Source organism: Culex quinquefasciatus, chromosome 3 (assembly GCF_015732765.1).
Source record: "Culex quinquefasciatus strain JHB chromosome 3, VPISU_Cqui_1.0_pri_paternal, whole genome shotgun sequence".
Classification (NCBI taxonomy): Eukaryota; Metazoa; Arthropoda; class Insecta; order Diptera; family Culicidae; genus Culex; species Culex quinquefasciatus.
Genome location: NC_051863.1, coordinates 105,308,665 through 105,327,685, shown reverse-complemented (window position 1 = coordinate 105,327,685; position 19,021 = coordinate 105,308,665). Strand labels below are relative to the sequence as shown.

General features: G+C 35.4%; 2 protein-coding genes across 2 annotated transcripts; both read right to left on the bottom strand.

Annotated features, from left to right (window-relative positions):
- Positions 1 to 41: 41 nt before the first annotated feature.
- On the bottom strand, positions 42 to 1,529 carry LOC6030871 (UBX domain-containing protein 6). Its single transcript, XM_001841698.2, is given in 3 exon segments — positions 42 to 447; positions 450 to 521; positions 524 to 1,529. Coding segments are annotated over 3 exon segments (1,299 nt in total). The 5' UTR covers positions 1,497 to 1,529; the 3' UTR covers positions 42 to 193.
- LOC6030872 lies at positions 1,436 to 2,306 on the bottom strand. Its single transcript, XM_001841699.2, has 2 exons — positions 1,649 to 2,306; positions 1,436 to 1,578 (listed from the first exon to the last, which is right to left on the bottom strand). Exons 1-2 carry the CDS (start codon positions 2,070 to 2,072, stop codon positions 1,499 to 1,501), a joined length of 504 nt encoding a protein of 167 aa, XP_001841751.2. The 5' UTR covers positions 2,073 to 2,306; the 3' UTR covers positions 1,436 to 1,498.
- Between the last annotated feature and the right edge of the window lie 16,715 nt (positions 2,307 to 19,021).

Genomic DNA, 19,021 nt, shown 5'->3' with positions numbered 1-19,021 from the left:
AATAGGGGAATGTCAGAGAAATAACTTAAACGGCCAATGAGTATGTCTTAATACATTAATATATTTTACGGATCACGTTCGTTACATCGCTGTTGCAGGGGTGATATTTTTATAAATATGTTGAAGCCATAGAATAAAAAGTGGACAAAATCATAATAAGAATAATAATCACAAAACAAAAAGAGGCACATTTCTACAAAGATTGAATAAGTAACATAAGCTCTTCCTTGAGGAAATCCTTCAGCTCGCGGGATTCGTGCTCGTAGTTAAAGTTGAACACGATCGTCGGCACCAGGCGCAGATCGTACAGGGACTTGTCGTGCTCTTCGTCGGAGTAGCGTTGGCCGGTCGGCGAAATGAGCGCAAACTCGGCCGCCTCGTGCATCAGACAAGACTGAACAAATTCGTACACTTGGGACAGTTTTTCGTACACGTTGAACGTTCCTGCAGGTACACTCCGTTGGGAAAGCGCACGCGAATGAGTGAAAATTTGTACCGGTTGACGGTGCGAAGTTCTTCCTTTCACGCATCGCTTTGGTCTTGAGAACCTGCGCCTGCTCGAGTGCTTCCGAGCGGAGTTGCTGTTCGCGTTTTATTTCCTCAGGGGAGATGCGGAAGAAATCCGGCGGAAGGGTTGTTTTGCGAACCTGCGAGGGCAGCAGAACTTGGATGTTACGGTCCAGCTCGAGGTGGAACGGTTCCGAACATTTGAGGGCGTCGATGAGGCTTTCTAGGGTGGTTTCCGACTCAAGGTTTTCCTCGGACCAGATGAGATACGGTTCGTCGTCGAGCGTGATTTCCGAGAAGCCGGCCGAGTGGAGCAGTTCCAGCGCGCCATCGCAAACCTTAATCTTTTCGCAGAACATCCTGTTAGTCATGCGAATCTTTTTGTACTTTTCCTCGCTCGGATGGTTGACGATATTTTCCAAACATTTGGTCAACGTTTCCACGCACGCGTCGACCTTTTCCTTCGGGTTACAATTGTAAATGATGAGACACGCCGACAGGCCCTTTTCGTGCTCGAGCTGTTCGTAGAGAAATTCTTTGATCTTCACCTTCCACTCCTTCCGGGCCAGTACTTCCTCGCTGATCAACGGGCACCGGAAGTAAACTCCCTGCACGGCCAAATCTTTTCGCTCATCTTCCGATAAACCGCTTGTGCTGTCCCCGGCCGCGGCTGTTCCCTGTTCCTCTTTGGCTTTCCGCTCGGCTTCCAGTTCACGTCGCACCTGCGCTTGGATGGCCGCTAGTGAAGTGTTGAACTCCTTCTTGTCCCGGCCTTCAATCCGAGCTAGTGCCGCGTTGGCAGCGGCCTTCGCCTCACTGGACAGTTCCTTTCGCTTCGGCGGAACGTAGACATCTTTGCTGCTGCTGCCGCCGGATTTGCTTGAACTAGACGAGGGTGCGGGACCTTCCGAGTTAAGCTTGCGACCCGGTCCAGCGGCACCGAACTTTACCTTCTGCTTGGCGAAGAATTTCTTAAGCTTGTTGGACATTTCTAGATCCGCGGGCTGTGCTCCTTCGGCAACTTAAGTCGTGCCACGGACAACTTTAGCTCTTCGATTTCCTTGGCAGTACCTGTTGAATCACGTCGTAATTACTCACTTGACCTTGCTAATTTACGAACAAAAAGAAAATCGATACTCACTCGGCCGGATGAAGCGATCGGTGATTATACTTCCGTACTTCCGCCAGTAGAACCCAATCAGCAGCAAGTTCACGCACAGAATAACCAGAAACGTCTTCCCAATGTGCGCCTGGAACTCGGTAAACTCCAACGGACTTCCAATCGATCCAAACCACTGGCCAACAAAGTTCCGCAAAAAGCACCAACCGTCCGCGAGGATGCTAAAGTCAAACTGCTCGCTCAGCAGCTGATCCCCCTCGAGAAGCGTCTCTGAACCGTCGTCGGTGGCCGGCACAACTGCTGCTGCTGCTGGGGGAACCTGCTCCGGAGGGGATGACGACACCGGAACGGACGGGGCCGAAAACGACGACGGAAGTTGCAGCTGGCTCAGGTAATCCGACAGCAGTGATGTTAAATTGAGCAACGAAAACACATTGAAGTTCATTGAAGCAGCGATAGTGATGATTTCACGCGGGTGGTAAAAGACGATTTTCTTCAAAAAATAACTTTTTTTCCATCGACCTGAGAAATTTTTTGCGACTGCCTTGTTTTTCGTTCTTCTCCGATGATGATAAGACAGAAACAGTGTTACCACATGCTCGTCTGTATCAGAGGGTCCAAAAATCTGTCTTATCTGCACCAAGCATGGCGAATATCTGTACCATTATCTGTACGGTATATTTTTTGTAAATAACATTTTTTATTATGCATTTTGAACAATCTTATGACAACATTATGCAGCTCGGAAGGAACGCAAAACTGCATATAAAAAACACACAAGAAACGGCCAAGGAAAGACGTTTCTTCGCGTGACGTTCCTTCGCGCGATGTTTGTTTGCAAAAGTTCTAGTGAAAAACTTAAATATTCAGAATTTGTTTATTTTATTGCAACTGAAAGTCATAAATGTATCAATAATTTTGTAATCGATATTATAATATTGAAAATTCCGAATTGCCTTTTGATGCCGAATCTCAAAAGCAGAATCTTGAAATTAAAAGGAAGGATTTTGTATTTTGCTTGAAAAGAAGTTAACCAACACAGCAAAAAATCCGATGGTAAAATCGCATGCAAAAGCATGCACATCACCTTCGTCAAAATAAACACTTAATATTACACACTGCATGTACAATTTTTCTACTCACAAAAAAAGTTGCAGCCGACGGGATTCAAACCCAGCACCAACAGTAAGGGCTGGCGCCTTAGCCCGCTCGGCCATCAGACCGATGAAGAATTGAAAGGATAAACGCATATATGAGCTTGACATTTCGGTCAAGTAGGTTTTCCATACTGATGGGCTACATATTTCAGGGTGTAATATTACATAGAATTTCATAAAATAATTCAACATTTATTTTACACCCAGGCCTTTTACACGCAGCTAGATTACTACTTTATTTGCTGTGAATCTAATCTAATCTAATCTAATCTAATCTAATCTAACACAAACGCAGCCAGTCCGATGAAAGCATGCTGGAAAGTCTTGCGATTAGATTACGCCCCAAGCACTCATTAATAATTGCAGTACATCCGAGAACACCCGAAAATGAATTGCAAAAATTAAAGCGGCCAGCCCTACTGCGTTGTGTTTACCGCAGAGAAGATTCTGTGAACGGATCACATTTCACAGAATCTACAGGGGAGGAAGGATGCGTGGACATACCGTACCAAACGCTCCGAATCAGTTGTGGTTGGGTGTGTAAGTGTAAATTTGGCAAATAATGGGGTTCGTGGAAATGGAGAAATGGGGATTGGGAAAATGGAAGATGGAGAAGGGTAGGAAAGATATTTCATTTAATCAATAGAATATAATTTATATTGGTATGGCATGGAAAAAACATTGCAAAAATTATGGAAAGATCTCACCAAAACCTGGATATCTTCAATAAGCAGCTTCAATCTTCATTTTCCTGCAACCGGAATTGGACATAGCCTGACGTCACCTTCTCTGGGTTCTTGATAGTTTTCAGTCGACGAACCGAATCAAATAGAATCTGCTTCCATTTAGGGGCTGTATAAGTGAAGGAACAGGCTCCGCAGGTTGCAAATAGCTTCTGGCTTTGCCGGAAAGGCTGGAACCATCAGGAAATCTTCACCGTTCCGCCATACTAAAAGGTTCACGGAGAGCTTCACTTTTGCCTTCAGCCACAGAAAGATTCTCTTACAGAATAAAGTCAACCGAAGAACAAATCCGAAACCGTCGTGGAATTTTCTAAAAATTGGCCAAAATATGCCAACGAGAAATAACTTGAAAAAAAACCCCGAAGAAAACATCAAATTTACGGCAGCGAAAAAAAATTACGTCCAAACACGCCCATGGCTACTTCGATCCTCTCTTTTGCTTCAAAAGAAGTTAACCAAAGAGAAAATCTATAAACACAAATACAAATATTAAAACTAAAAAAATCTAAGATTTAAAAATAAAAAGAAATATATATACAAAACAAAATTTAAAAATAAAAATTCAAAGCTTTAAAATTCTAATAATTAAAAATTAATAAAATTAAAATAATATAATTTAATAAATCATATATTCAAAATCCTTCAAATTCAAAATAATAATCCAAAAATTTCAAATTCTAAATAAAATCTAGAATTTCAAATCATACCCAGATTTAAAATTTAAAAATATCAAAGAATTTAAGAATTTAAGAATTTAAGAATTTAAGAATTTAAGAATTTAAGAATTTAAGAATTTAAGAATTTAAGAATTTAAGAATTTAAGAATTTAAGAATTTAAGAATTTAAGAATTTAAGAATTTAAGAATTTAAGAATTTAAGAATTTAAGAATTTAAGAATTTAAGAATTTAAGAATTTAAGAATTTAAGAATTTAAGAATTTAAGAATTTAAGAATTTAAATTTAAGAATTTAAGAATTTAAGAATTTAAGAATTTAAGAATTTAAGAATTTAAGAATTTAAGAATTTAAGAATTTAAGAATTTAAGAATTTAAGAATTTAAGAATTTAAGAATTTAAGAATTTAAGAATTTAAGAATTTAAGAATTTAAGAATTTAAGAATTTAAGAATTTAAGAATTTAAGAATTTAAGAATTTAAGAATTTAAGAATTTAAGAATTTAAGAATTTAAGAATTTAGGAATTTAGGAATTCAGGAATTTAAGAATTCAGGAATTCAATAATTAAATAATTTAAGTTAGACTGTAATCCATATTCATACAGACTGCAGTCCTGATTGACCCAGTTGACGGTACAAAACATGATTTATCGAAAACTTTCAATAAAATATACTTTGATCAGATTCCACTTATTAAAAAGCTTAATGTGACATAATGGCGTTACCTTTCAAGAAAAAAAAATAATATTTTGAAAAACGAGGAATAATTTTTTTAATATTCAGGCAACTACAAGGTGGTTGTAAATATTTTTTATATTTAGGGCATGTAATGTATGGAATGCTAAAAAGATATTTTTTATTATCAAACTTTTTTTTGCAAAAAATGCTTTAAATGCAATAAGCAAGATTATGAACATAAAAAAATCATGTTGTTTTCATATAATTTAAAAATATACTCAAATTAATAAAAAAAATACAATAAACTTTATGACTCATTATTTTCTGTATGATTCAGTACAACTTTTATTAAATTTTTGAAGTAGGGAACAGCATCTAATTCCAGCGTGCCTCTAATGTTGGCAGGTCAGAACTTTGACATTCAATTAAAGCTAATTAAAAGCGTTTTCAACTGAAATCGAGTGATAGATAGCTCAATAAGAAGTGAGCAAGCAAGTTTCTATCAAAAGTTTTGCAAAATTAGTTGTTTAAATAGTGAAAATCAGTAAATTGGATGGAGTTAGGAGCGAGTGCTTAACCTGCCAAACATACGAGAATTTCCCTATTTAAGATTTTATTTTACCTGTGTTCTCCTTAATTTCAAAATCATTTTGGGGAAATGCTGGAAATTATGTTATAACTTTATTAGAACGAAATGCTATAAATTATTTTTATTAGGTCCTTGTCGGTACTGAAACCTGGTTAGCAATGAGTCTGCTATTGTAAATGCAGTTTTCTTAAACCTAAGAAAAACCTAAAACTACAGAGGATCTTGTGTGTAAATGTTAGTGGGAGGGAGCCAATTACCCGCGGCGTACTGGGGTTAGTATTAAGAGAGACTCCTAGTTCAAAATATTCTAGCATAAATGGATCTAAGATCGTTCAAAAATATAAGCTTGATCCTAGGCTTGATCCATTTCTAAATGTTTCAAAAGTTAAACTAGATTTAATCAATGAAAAGTTCTTAAATGTTGAGATAATTGCAATAACTTAACTATTCAATAATATCATTTTGAGTAAGAATCTGTTTTATCTGAAAATCTGTACAAATCAGTACGGTGACCCAAATATCTGTCATCTGTACGTACAGATTCTGTACTCAGATCTTTGCTGAAAATCTGTACCATGACAGATAAATCTGTACATGTGGCAACGCTGGACAGAAACGTCACGCAGATTTCGCACTGTAAAAGAAACTACCCCAGTGTTGAAAGTACGGCGAGAAGGGAGGAAGTACACGTTCAACGGGTTTTACCCAGAAAAAAAATTCGCCGGCCTCGAAACGACGCGCTGCACTTTCGGCAAATGCGTGCTGTCAAATCCAAAGACAAATCCCATACACGCAAAACGGACATTAGGTATAAATTCCTAATTTTTAGTATTTTTTGAACTTATGTTCTAGCTTGTCAAATTATACCTAAAAATTAGTATTTTTTTCTTCCTAAAATTTAGGATTTTTTTAGAACACTGAAGTAATTCTTAAAAATTCCTAAATTTTAGTATTTTTTTTAGTTCTAAAATTGCGATTCACGTTTTGACAAGTCAAAATAAAATAATTTCGTGGCTGTGAGTTGGTGTTCCGCAGTGCTGCTGAAAACTTAGGACCTTTGGCAAGGTAAGTTTTGTGCAGGAAGAAAAGTGGTTCTCCGGTTCTGCACGGAGAACGGAACCCGGAGCATCCTTGTCAGAGGAAGTGAGGCTCGCGTGCTTGTGGAAGAGGAGGAGGAGGAGGAGGAGGAGGAGGAGGAGGAGGAGGAGGAGGAGGACGGAACCTTTAACTCCCGGCGAAATTAAAAAAGCCGCCTCTTTCCTCTCGTGCTCTGGAGGACGGATCTCGGGACGGATATTTGCTTGGCGATTGTGTGAATGAAAAACTGTATCGAGTTTTAGTTTGACGAACCAATTTTTATCTTTTTGTGATTTGGTTGGACGTTGCGGGTGTGTGTATGTATGCGTTTGTGAAAGTGTTTGTGTGTGTGTGCGCGCTCGTGTGGGTGTGGGTGTGCTCGCGCGCGCGCGCGTGTGTGTGTGTGTGTGTGTGTGTGTGTGTGTGTGTGTGTGTGTGTGTATGAGAGACTGAAAGTGAGAGGGTGGGGGTAGAGGAAGAGAAAGAGAGAAAGAAAGAGAAAGTGGGAGAGAGAAGAGGAGAGGGAGAGACAAAGTGGGAGAGAAGAGGGAGTGAAAGAGAGCGAAAATGGGAAAGGGAGAGAGAAAGTGGGAAAGGTAGAGAAAGGGGGAGTTTTTGAGAGAAGGCTGGAGGGGAAGAGGGAAAGAAAATGTGGGAGAGAGATAGGGTGAGGGTAGAGGAAGAGAGAGATAGAAAGTAAGAGAGAGAAAGTGGGAGTGAGACGGGCAAAGATGAAGAAAGAGAGAGATAAGAGATTAAGTTGGAGAGAGAGTAGGAGAGGGAGAGATAGTAGGAGAGGAAGAGATAGTAGGAGAGGGAGAGAGATAGTAGGAGAGGGAGAGAGATAGTAGGAGAGGGAGAGAGAGTAGGAGAAGTAGAGAGAAAGTGGGAAAGAGAGAGGTGAGAAAAAATGAGAGAGAAAGAAAGGGAGAGAGGGTAGGAGAGGAAGAGAAAAAGTTGAATTGAGAGGAAGGGAAGAGAGAGATAGTAGGGAACAGGAAGAGCGAGAAAATAGAAAGAGAGGGGAGAGAGAGAGAAAATTTTAAAAATCTTTAATTCCAAACATTATAAAACTCCAAAAAATCTTATATTCTACAATTCCAAATATTTAAAGATTAAAATGTTGAAGTTGTAAAAATATTAAAATAATAAAAGATATTTAAAATAAATAAATATCAAAATATTAAACAACTAACATATTATATAATATTATACAAAATTATAATGTTAAAATATTCAAATCATTATATATTTATTTGAGGTAAGTACATTTATGAAAAAGTTGTGTTTTAGGTAAATAAAAATATTAATATCATTTAAACTTTTTTTTTCTTCTGTCTGCATATCTCTTGGAAAATACCTAATTTAAAAATTAAGATATTGAAATATCGAAATATTAAAATATTAAAATATTAAAATATTAAAATATTACAATATTAAAATATTAAAATATTAAAATATTAAAATATTAAAATATTAAAACATTAAAATATTAAAATATTAAGATATAAAAATATAAAAATATAAAAATATAAAAATATAAAAATATAAAAATATAAAAATATAAAAATATAAAAATATAAAAATATAAAAATATAAAAATATAAAAATATAAAAATATAAAAATATAAAAATATAAAAATATTAAAAAAATAAAATATAAAAATATCAAAATATTAAAATATTAAAATATTAAAATATTAAAATATTAAAATATTAAAATATTAAAATATTAAAATATTAAAATATTAAAATATTAAAATATTAAAATATTAAAATATTAAAATATTAAAATATTAAAATATTAAAATATTAAAATATTAAAATATTAAAATATTAAAATATTAAAATATTAAAATATTAAAATATAAAAATATTAAGATATTAAAATATTAGAATATTAAAATATTAAAATATTAAAATATTAAAATATTAAAATATTAAAATATTAAAATATTAAAATATTAAAATATTAAAATATTAAAATATTTAAATATTAAAATATTTAAATATTAAAATATTAAAATATTAAAATATTAAAATATTAAAATATTAAAATATTAAAATATTAAAATATTAAAATATTAAAATATTAAAATATTAAAATATTAAAATATTAAAATATTAAAATATTAAAATATTAAAATATTAAAATATTAAAATATTAAAATATTAAAATATTAAAATATTAAAATATTAAAATATTAAAATATTAAAATATTAAAATATTAAAATATTAAAATATTAAAATATTAAAATATTAAAATATTAAAATATTAAAATATTAAAATATTAAAATATTTAAATATTTAAATATTTAAATATTTAAATATTAAAATATTAAAATATTAAAATATTAAAATATTAAAATATTAAAATATTAAAATATTAAAATATTAAAATATTAAAATATTAAAATATTAAAATATTAAAATATTAAAATATTAAAATATTAAAATATTAAAATATTAATATATTAAAATATTAAAATATTAAAATATTAAAATATTAAAATATTAAAATATTAAAATATTAAAATATTAAAATATTAAAATATTAAAATATTAAAATATTAAAATATTAAAATATTAAAATATTAAAATATTAAAATATTAAAATATTAAAATATTAAAATATTAAAATATTAAAATATTAAAATATTAAAATATTAAAATATTAAAATATTAAAATATTAAAATATTAAAATATTAAAATATTAAAATATTAAAATATTAAAATATTAAAATATTAAAATATTAAAATATTAAAATATTAAAATATTAAAATATTAAAATATTAAAATATTAAAATATTAAAATATTAAAATATTAAAATATTAAAATATTAAAATATTAAAATATTAAAATATTAAAATATTAAAATATTAAAATATTAAAATATTAAAATATTAAAATATTAAAATATTAAAATATTAAAATATTAAAATATTAAAATATTAAAATATTAAAATATTAAAATATTAAAATATAAAAATATTTAAATATTTTAATATTTAAATATTAAAATATTAAAATATTAAAATATTCAATTCAATTCAATTAGTGTTTATTAGTAAATAATCAATTTACAATTTAGTGTTTCTTATAACCTAATAGAGTTTTGGAGTTCCTTTCAACTATGGTTTACACTATAATTCATTTAGATGTAATTGGATATTCTAACAATGGATTTGGCAAGAGAAGGAAAAATAAAAAAAAAACCTTCGAGATTTGCTAAGGAAAAGGATAGAAATAGGAAAAGCTTAAAACTAAATCACAGTTTGTATTGTCTGTTGACGTCGAAAAACTTCGTTGCACAAGGCAGCTTATCCGTTGTAGATGTACTTCATCATCAGCTCACTGAGAGCTTGGAATTGTTCTGCCTTGTTTCGGCAGGCACGAAAGCGCGTGAGCATCTCTCCAGCAAGGGCGAAAAACTCAGGAAGCGTGAAGAGATCATCACCAGTAACATCAGCTTGTCCCGGGGGAGTACCGACGCCAGAAGCGGCTACTCTAGCGTATGAACCTCCCCAACCGGGAGGGAACGCTGGTTTGGTCGATGGAACCGCTCCGCCGCCAGCTGCTGCAGCGTTCGAGCTCAAAGTCTTCGGAGGTTGGCGGGACGCTGGCGCTTTCTTCTTCTTGTCCTGCTCCTCGAGGTACTTTTTCCGCGCGGCACAGCCACGGAAATTCGCCGTGTGGTTTCCACCACAGTTCGCGCACTTGACGCGCGCTTTGTGCTGCTGAGAGTTTTCCCCCAGCTGGTCTTTCCGCGGAAGATTGCACCTTTCGGTGAAGTGGGTCTCACCGCACTTTACGCACCGGGGCGGAAGATTGCAGTTTCTTGAACCGTGTCCGAACTTTTGACAGCGGTGGCATTGGGCTGCGTCGGCGGGATTCTTCATGTAGAATCGCCACGTCACAAAGAATCCGTCCAGTGCTTTGATCCGCCGAAGGTCCTGGATTTTGACGGACCCACGATCGAAGTACAGGAGGTACAATGTGTACGTACCTGTCACCGTTATCGTCTTTGAGAGCACCTTAATCTCTCGAGGCTTAACCTTGATGCCCGATAGGTGTTCTTCCAGGTCGGAGATCGGGCGGTCCGGATATCCCTGAAGGACGATCTTCACTGGGACCTTCTCTGCAGGGTCAAATGTAAAAACTTGAAGTTTCGCAACTTCAACTTCTTCACCACCATGTCGAAATTCAGTTTGTTATGTGTAATAACTTGCACTGACGTTTTACCTATTTTCAGACAATATTGGAGGCCCTCAAGCAACTCGTCAACATCGTCTGCTAGCGTATCCAAAATAAAAATTGAGGTGGACGTCGTTCCTTCGGAGAGTTACATTTTTCTTCTTTTCTTGCTTGCGCGCAAGTTCATCATCGTCATCGTCGTCGCTAGCACTGCTGCTGTCACTGGCGGTGTTGTTTTCTTCTCCACTCAGCATCTCAAATTCGTTGCTGGTGGGAACGTTGGAAGTGGTTGTTGTCGTGGTGCTTGTGGACGGCTGCTGCTGCTGCTGCTGGCCGGAAGTGCTTCCGGATGCCCGAGTCGATTGTCTCGTCCGTACAGGGACTCACGTGGACGGTATGACACGTGTAAAAACGATGGATCGGTGACGTCACTGGGCACGCTCCCGTGCGCGATGGCGGTCGATGCGGCGTTGGTGTGTTTACCTTTCTGCACTCTGCCGGTAGATGAGCTTCGCGGGTTTTTCGAGGCCGCACTCGAACTGCCACGGCCACGGCCGGCCCTTGGCATGCTGGAGCAGCAAACTCGCGGGTAATCACGGTAAATTACGGCGAAAAAATCGAAAAGTTTGAAGAGCTCCGAACACTTGACTGTTGCTGGCTGGTGTTGCCAGTCCCGATGATATTAAAATATTAAAATATTAAAATATTAAAATATTAAAATATTAAAATATTAAAATATTAAAATATTAAAATATTAAAATATTAAAATATTAAAATATTAAAATATTAAAATATTAAAATATTAAAATATTAAAATATTAAAATATTAAAATATTAAAATATTAAAATATTAAAATATTAAAATATTAAAATATTAAAATATTAAAATATTAAAATATTAAAATATTAAAATATTAAAATATTAAAATATCAAAATATTGAAATATTAAAATATTAAAATATTAAAATATTAAAATATTAAAATATTAAAATATTAAAATATTAAAATATTAAAATATTAAAATATTAAAATATTAAAATATTAAAATATTAAAATATTAAAATATTAAAATATTAAAATATTAAAATATTAAAATATTAACATATTAACATATTAACATATTAAAATATTAAAATATTAACATATTAAAATACTAAAATATAAAAATATTAAAAAATTAAAAAATTAAAATATTAAAATATGAAAATATTAAAATATGAAAATATTTAAATATTTTAATATTAAAATATTAAAATATTTAAATATTTAAATATTTAAATACTAAAATATTTAATTATTAAAAAATAGAACAAAATAGATAAATTTAATATTAAAAATATAGGTACATTAAAATAAATATATATATAATTTTAATTTTAATATTTATTTTAAGGTGAGAACATCTATGAAATAGTTGTGTTTGATGTAAATAAAAATAAAAATATCATATAAACCTTTGTTTTCTTCTGCCTGCATATCTCTTGGATAATACATAATTTGATCTTTGATTATTCTTAAGTATAAGTAATTTTCGATCCCTCATTTTTCTAGAAAATACCTCAAATTTAGGTATTTATGCCTAGAAATAAGGAATTATCATGGTCCGCCATCTTTGATTATACCTGATTATCAGTAATTTTGGATCCCTCACTTTTCCAGAAAATACCTCAAATTTAGGTTTTTATACCTAAAAGTTAGGAATAATCATGGTCCGCCATCTTGGATTATACCTGAATATCAATAATTTTGGATCCCTCACATTTTCTGAAAAAACCTCAATTTTAGGTATTTATTCCTAAAAATTAGGAATAATCATGGTCCGCCATCTTGAATTATACCTAAATATTAGTAATTTTGGATCCCTCACTTTTTCTGAAAAAACCTCAAATTTAGGTATTTATTCCTAAAAATTAGGAATAATCATGGTCCGCCATCTTGGATTATACCTGAATATCAATAATTTTGGATCCCTCACTTTTTCTGAAAAAAACTCAATTTTAGGTATTTATTCCTAAAAATTAGGAATAATCATGGTCCGCCATCTTGGATTATACCTAAATATTAGTAATTTTGGATCCCTCACTTTTTCTGAAAAAACCTCAAATTTAGGTATTTATTCCTAAAAATTAGGAATAATCATGGTCCGCCATCTTGGATTATACCTAAATATTAGTAATTTTGGATCCCTCACTTTTTCTGAAAAAAACTCAAATTTAGGTATTTATTCCTAAAAATTAGGAATAATCATGGTCCACCATCTTGGATTATACCTAAATATCAATAATTTTGGATCCCTCACTTTTTCTGAAAAAAAACTCAATTTTAGGTATTTATTCCTAAAAATTAGGAATAATCATGGTCCGCCATCTTGGATTATACCTAAATATTAGTAATTTTGGTTCCCTCACTTTTCCAGAAAATACCTAAAATTAAGGTATTTTGGTTCTACAATTATACCTAAAATATAGGAATTCTCGTACTAAAACGCTATTAGTAATTTTATTACTAATAGCCGATTAGTAATAAAATACCTTATTGCAGTCAGGTTCGATTATACCTAAAAATTAGGAATTTATACCTAATGTCCGTTTTGCGTGTACTGCGCGTTTTGTTTTTGTTGATCTTCCTCTTCGAATCGCCTGGCATTGTTGCCAGGTATGTTTTTTATTGCATCAAAAGTGCAGAAAACGGCTGGCAACAATGGCCACGGCACAGTCAGAGAACAGAGTTTTGAGAGAAACGTACAATATTCATACCTCAAATATGCACACATCCCCATTTAAATCAATCCGAATTCTGAAACGGAATCTAATTAGAATCGTATACAAATTCCGTTTCAAACGCAACAACCGGTTTGAACATGGAACCGGTTGTTGCGTTTGAAACGGAATTTGTATTTGATTCTAATTAGATTCCGTTTCAGAATTCGGATTGAGTTAACTGGGTCAGAATGCACACCCCCTCTCCACCCCGCTTGCCTACTGTGGTGAGTGTCTTGGATAAAAGCTATCATCGATTTGAAGCAAAGCTTTGACCCAGTTAACTCAATCCGAATTCTGAAACGGAATCTATTTAGAATCGTATACAAATTCCGTTTCAAACGCAACAACCGGTTCCGTGTTCGAACCGGTTGTTGCGTTTGAAACGGAATTTGTGTACGATTCTAAATAGATTCCGTTTCAGAATTCGGATTGATTTGACTGGGGAGTGTCGTGATCGGGGACTTTCTTTTATAATAAAAACACAGATATTTTGCAATTAACAAACAACACGTCTTATTCCACAGAAATTAACCACAAAACTGATTTGACAATCTTCATTCTCTTTTTCGCCGGCCGCGCGCATCTCGTTGTTTTCTCGCTCGTTGTTCTCTCTCGCAGCTCGCTAGCGCGCTCTCGCACTCAATCCACAATTAGCTAACAAGGCAATATTCATGAAGGTGCGCATTGTTATCCGAGCATTCGTTGGTGAAGGTTGTCTGAATCAACATGACTCGTCGCGCCCCGGCGCAAAACGCCGGCAATATTGCCCTACCTGCGGCTCAAGCAGGCAAAAAAGTGGGAATTTCCAAAAGGAAGGTGCTTTTGGAAGTGACATCGAACAGCAAAAAGACGAAAAAGAGCGACGGTACTGTACCGATGGATGAGGAGGAGGAGAACTCTTCATCGCACGAGGAGCAGCTTTTGAAGAACAACAAGTTCGCTGGACTGCCTGACGAGGACCAGGTAGCGGAAGCAAAGGAGAATGAAGTGAAACAGCGAAAGGAGAAACTGCCTCCTTTTTATGTGAGGCAATCAGCAGCAACGATCGACTTTCGAGCGGGGCTGATTGAACTCATCAAGTCTGGGAAATTCCAAGGCAACATTCGTCTGTGTCAGGACGGATTTAAGGTGCTGGTGCAATCCAGGCAGCACTATCAACTGGTCAAGGATTACTTGACCGAAAACGAGGCGGAGTACTTTACCCATGATGTCGTCATGGATAAGCCGTACAAAATCGTCGTCAGAGGTCTGTACGACATGCCAGTGGAGGAATTAGCTGCCGAGCTAAAAGTTTTGAAACTGGATGTGTTGGCCGTGCACAAAATGAGCCGACGCAACAAAGACATCAAGTACCGTGACCAGCTCTACCTGCTGCATTTGGCTAAGGGATCGACGACGCTTCCTGAGCTGAAGGCAATTCGAGCGGTTTTCAACATTATCGTGTCGTGGGAGCGATACCGACCAGTGCATCGTGACGTCACACAATGCTTCAACTGCCTGGGCTTCGGGCACGGAGGTAAGAACTGCCACCTGAAGCGTCGTTGCGCCAAATGTGGTACCGATGCGCACATCACATCCCAGTGCATCCAAGATTCGCTGGTGAAGTGCCTCAACTGCAACGGTGAGCATTCGTCAACCGACCGAAAGTGCCCCAAGAGAGCTGAGTTCGTGAAAATTCGGCAGCAAGCATCGACGAAGAATCAGCCTCAGCGTCGTAGAACTCCTCCAGCCCTGGTGGAGCAAAATTTCCCACCTCTTCAACCGCGACGCCAGGTCCCGAACTTGGCACCGTTGCCGTTGGATCCCAGGAAGAGAGCTGAGATGAATCATCCACGGCCGGGTTCCAGCCAGGAGCCGAGACCGCCACCACCGGGCTTCAGCCAGGAGCCAAGACCAACCCAAGAACCAGCAGTTGAGGAAAATGGTAATGATCTTTACACCTCAACCGAACTCCTCAATATTTTCAAACAGATGTCCGCTGCACTGCGTGGATGCAAAACCAAGACCCAGCAGATTGAAGTGCTGACCTCGTTCGTCATCCAGTATGGATCGTAGGTCCCTCAAGCTGCTGAATTGGAACGCTTGCTCCATTAGGAGGAAGAATTTAGAGCTGGTGGATTTTCTTCGCGAGAAGGAGATCGACGTAGCTGCCATCACGGAAACTCATCTGAAGCCCGGTGAAAAAGTTTATCTGCAAAACTACAAGATCGCGACGCAGCTCGATAGGACCACCTCTGGAGGAGGAGGTGTGCTTGTCGCTGTTCATCGTGATCTCAAGCCACGCCGGCTGCCACACTTTAAGCTGGACATCATCGAGGCCGTTGGGGTGGAAATTCCCACTTCGGTTGGCCCAGTACTCTTCATTGCTGCATACTGCCCACGTCAGGTGAATTCCAGAGATGGTTCAGCAGCAAAACTGAAGAGCGATATCCAGAAGCTGACACGGCGGAGCGCAAAGTACATCATCGCTGGTGACCTCAACGCGAAGCATGAAGTTTGGGGCAACAGCAGGAGGAATCGGAACGGAGTGATTCTGCACAACGATCTGCAAAACGGATACTACAACGTTGTGAGTCCGGATCGTCCAACGAGGGTGGCTCGGTCTGGGAATCACTCAATCATCGACTTCTTCATTACCAATATGGCTGAGAACGTGGCTCATCCTGAGGTGTTTGAAGAGTTGAGTTCTGATCACTATCCGGTGGTTGTGGAGGTTGGAGCTTCCGTTACTCCGCAGCGGCAACCAACCCGGAAAGATTACCACAACGTTGACTGGCAGCAGTTTCAGCAAGTGGTCGACAGCAACATCGACTATGATCAACACCCGGAAACTTCTGCCGATATTGATCGTTCGCTGGAGGTGATCCAGCAGGCTATCAACCAAGCAGAGGCTGCCAACGTTCGGGAGGTTCCTGTTAATTTTAAGGTAACTGATATTGACGTAGATACTAAACACTTGATTAGACTTAGGAATGTTTATAGGAGACAATATCAACGGACTGGGGACTATGACAAAAGATTTCAGTTAACAATTTGAACAAAATCATACAAGACCGACTTGACAATATCAGAAATCAAGAATTTTCAAAACATGTAAGCCAGCTTGGGAATTATTCAAAACCATTTTGGAAACTTTCAAAAGTTCTTAAAAACAAACCAAAGCCTATTCCTCCTCTTATTGTTGAGGATTCTCGTTTGATTACATCCGAGGAAAAGGCAAATGCACTTGGGCTTCATTTTGTTAGTTCACATAATCTTGGCGCTTCCATGACCAGCCGTAAAGAAACATCAGTTGCCAATAGTATTTCAACAATCAATGACTCTACCTTTGAATTTCCTGCAGATTCCCATGTTTCTGGTGAGGAAGTCAAAGTTGCAGTTAAACAAATGAAAAATATGAAAGCTCCAGGCTTTGATAACATTTTAATCTAGTGTTGAAAAAACAGAGTGATCAGTTCTTTCAACATCTAGCCAATATTTTCAATAAATGTTTGCAACTTGGTTACTTCCCCACCAATTGGAAACTGGGCAAAGTCATACCAATTTTGAAGCCTCAAAAGATCCAACATCGCCAACAAGTTATCGTCCCATTAGTCTTTTGAGTAGTCTGTCCAAACTCTTTGAGAAGGTCATCTATTCAAGGCTTTTGGATTTTACCAACGATAATAATATAATTTTGAATGAGCAGTTTGGCTTCCGAAAGGGCATAATACTGCTCATCAGCTTACGAGAGTAACTAAAATCATCAAGCAGAACAAGCTTGAGTCTAAATCAACTGCTATGGCTTTGTTGGATGTTGAGAAGGCTTTTGACAATGTTTGGCATGATGGTTTGATACATAAACTGTATTTATACGGTTTTCCAATGTATCTTATCAAAATTATCCAGCACTATCTTTCGGAGAGATCGTTCAGGGTTTTTCTGAATGGGATTGCTTCTGGATTATTCAACATTGATGCTGGGGTTCCCCAAGGAAGTATTCTTGGCCCACTTCTGTACAATATTTTTACATCTGATTTGCCTACTCTTCCTGGTAATGGTGTGTTGTCACTTTTTGCTGATGACACTGCCGTTATTTATAAGGGTAAAATAACCAGATATTTAGTTGGCCGTCTTCAGAAGGGTCTTGACGTTCTTTCCGAATACTTTGGCGACTGGAAAATTCGCATAAATGCAGCCAAAACTCAAACCATCATTTTTCCACTTTCCAAATCGGCCAGATTTGCCCCAAAGGATGATGTTTTGATAAAATGAATGATGTTTCGATACCCTGGTCAAAGGAAGTTGTCTATTTAGGTCTCATACTTGACTCGAAACTATTGTTTCGGCAGCATGTAGATAAAATATTGAACAAGTGCAGCATTCTCATCAGGTGTTTGTATCCTTTAATTAACAGAAAATCAAAGCTTTCTTTGAAAAATAAGTTAGCAGTTTACAAACAAATAATTTACCCCGTTATTGAGTATGCAGTACCTGTTTGGGAGTGTTGCGCTAGAACTCATAAATTGAAGCTCCAGCGTGTCCAAAACAAGGTACTCAAAATGGTTTTGAATGTTCCTGGCTGGACAAGATCAAGTGAGGTTCATGAATTAGAGAAGTTAAATGTTGGATTTTCTTGAAATAATTCGAACTGTCAAAAATCCACCAAAGCATCTACCGGTGGATACTTTTCTACCACAGATTTTTGTGCGATCAATGTGGTGGATGCTTTGGTGGATTTTTGACAGTTCGAATTATTTCAAGAAAATCCACCGCGGTTAACCAAATCAAATTAACAAAAGCCCTCAAGTGAGGTTCATGAATTAGCAGAAGTAAAAATGTTGGATCAGAAGATTCAAGAAAAATGTTTGAAATTCAGGGAAAAATGTGCCATATCTGAATACCCCTTGATTCAAGGATTGGTTTAGTTTATGGTAAGATTAAGTTAGTTTTAGGTTAGGTTATGTTTTCTTAACATTTTTTTTTTCCTCATTGTACCTAGTGTTACAAAAATGATAAATCATATACTTTTAAAGTTAAGAAAAAGAACAGTGTTTAAATCACGAAAAGCAAACTAAAGCTGAAGAGCCACAGCTGACCACTTATTATGTAAACCAAATGTAATTATTATAAGAAAGATTCAATAAAGTATATTTAATTCAAAAAAAAAATTAAGGTGCGCACTTTTTGTTGCACTCTTAACTCTTATTTATGAATTATATCAATCTTATAATAAATACTCATTTAATAATTTATTACATATTCAATCCTGCAACCCATAATCCCTACATTCTCCCTCTTTTCTACTCTCAAGATGACGAATATCAATCATAATTCCTAACAGAAAAATTGCATGTATGCTAAATCAATCTATTTTTTTTTTCAATTTCCTAAAAGATTTTCGTCGGGTTCCTCGACTTTGTTTTCATGCTGATCTAAATACTAAAGCGCAGTCTTCGAAATGTTTCATCTATGTTGTCCAAGAGACTGACATCCGATCGCAGGAGTTGTAGAAAATGGAATGCGCTGATGAGG

What these genes read in the sequence shown, in the direction of transcription:
- LOC6030872 (XM_001841699.2), bottom strand. Translation starts at nt 2,072, where the DNA reads ATGAACTTCAATGTGTTTTCGTTGCTCAATTTAACATCACTGCTGTCG. An exon ending in CGATCGCTTCATCCGGCCGA is followed by an intron (nt 1,579 to 1,648) that starts GTGAGTATCGAT and finishes GTGATTCAACAG; the next exon opens with GTACTGCCAAGGAAATCGAA.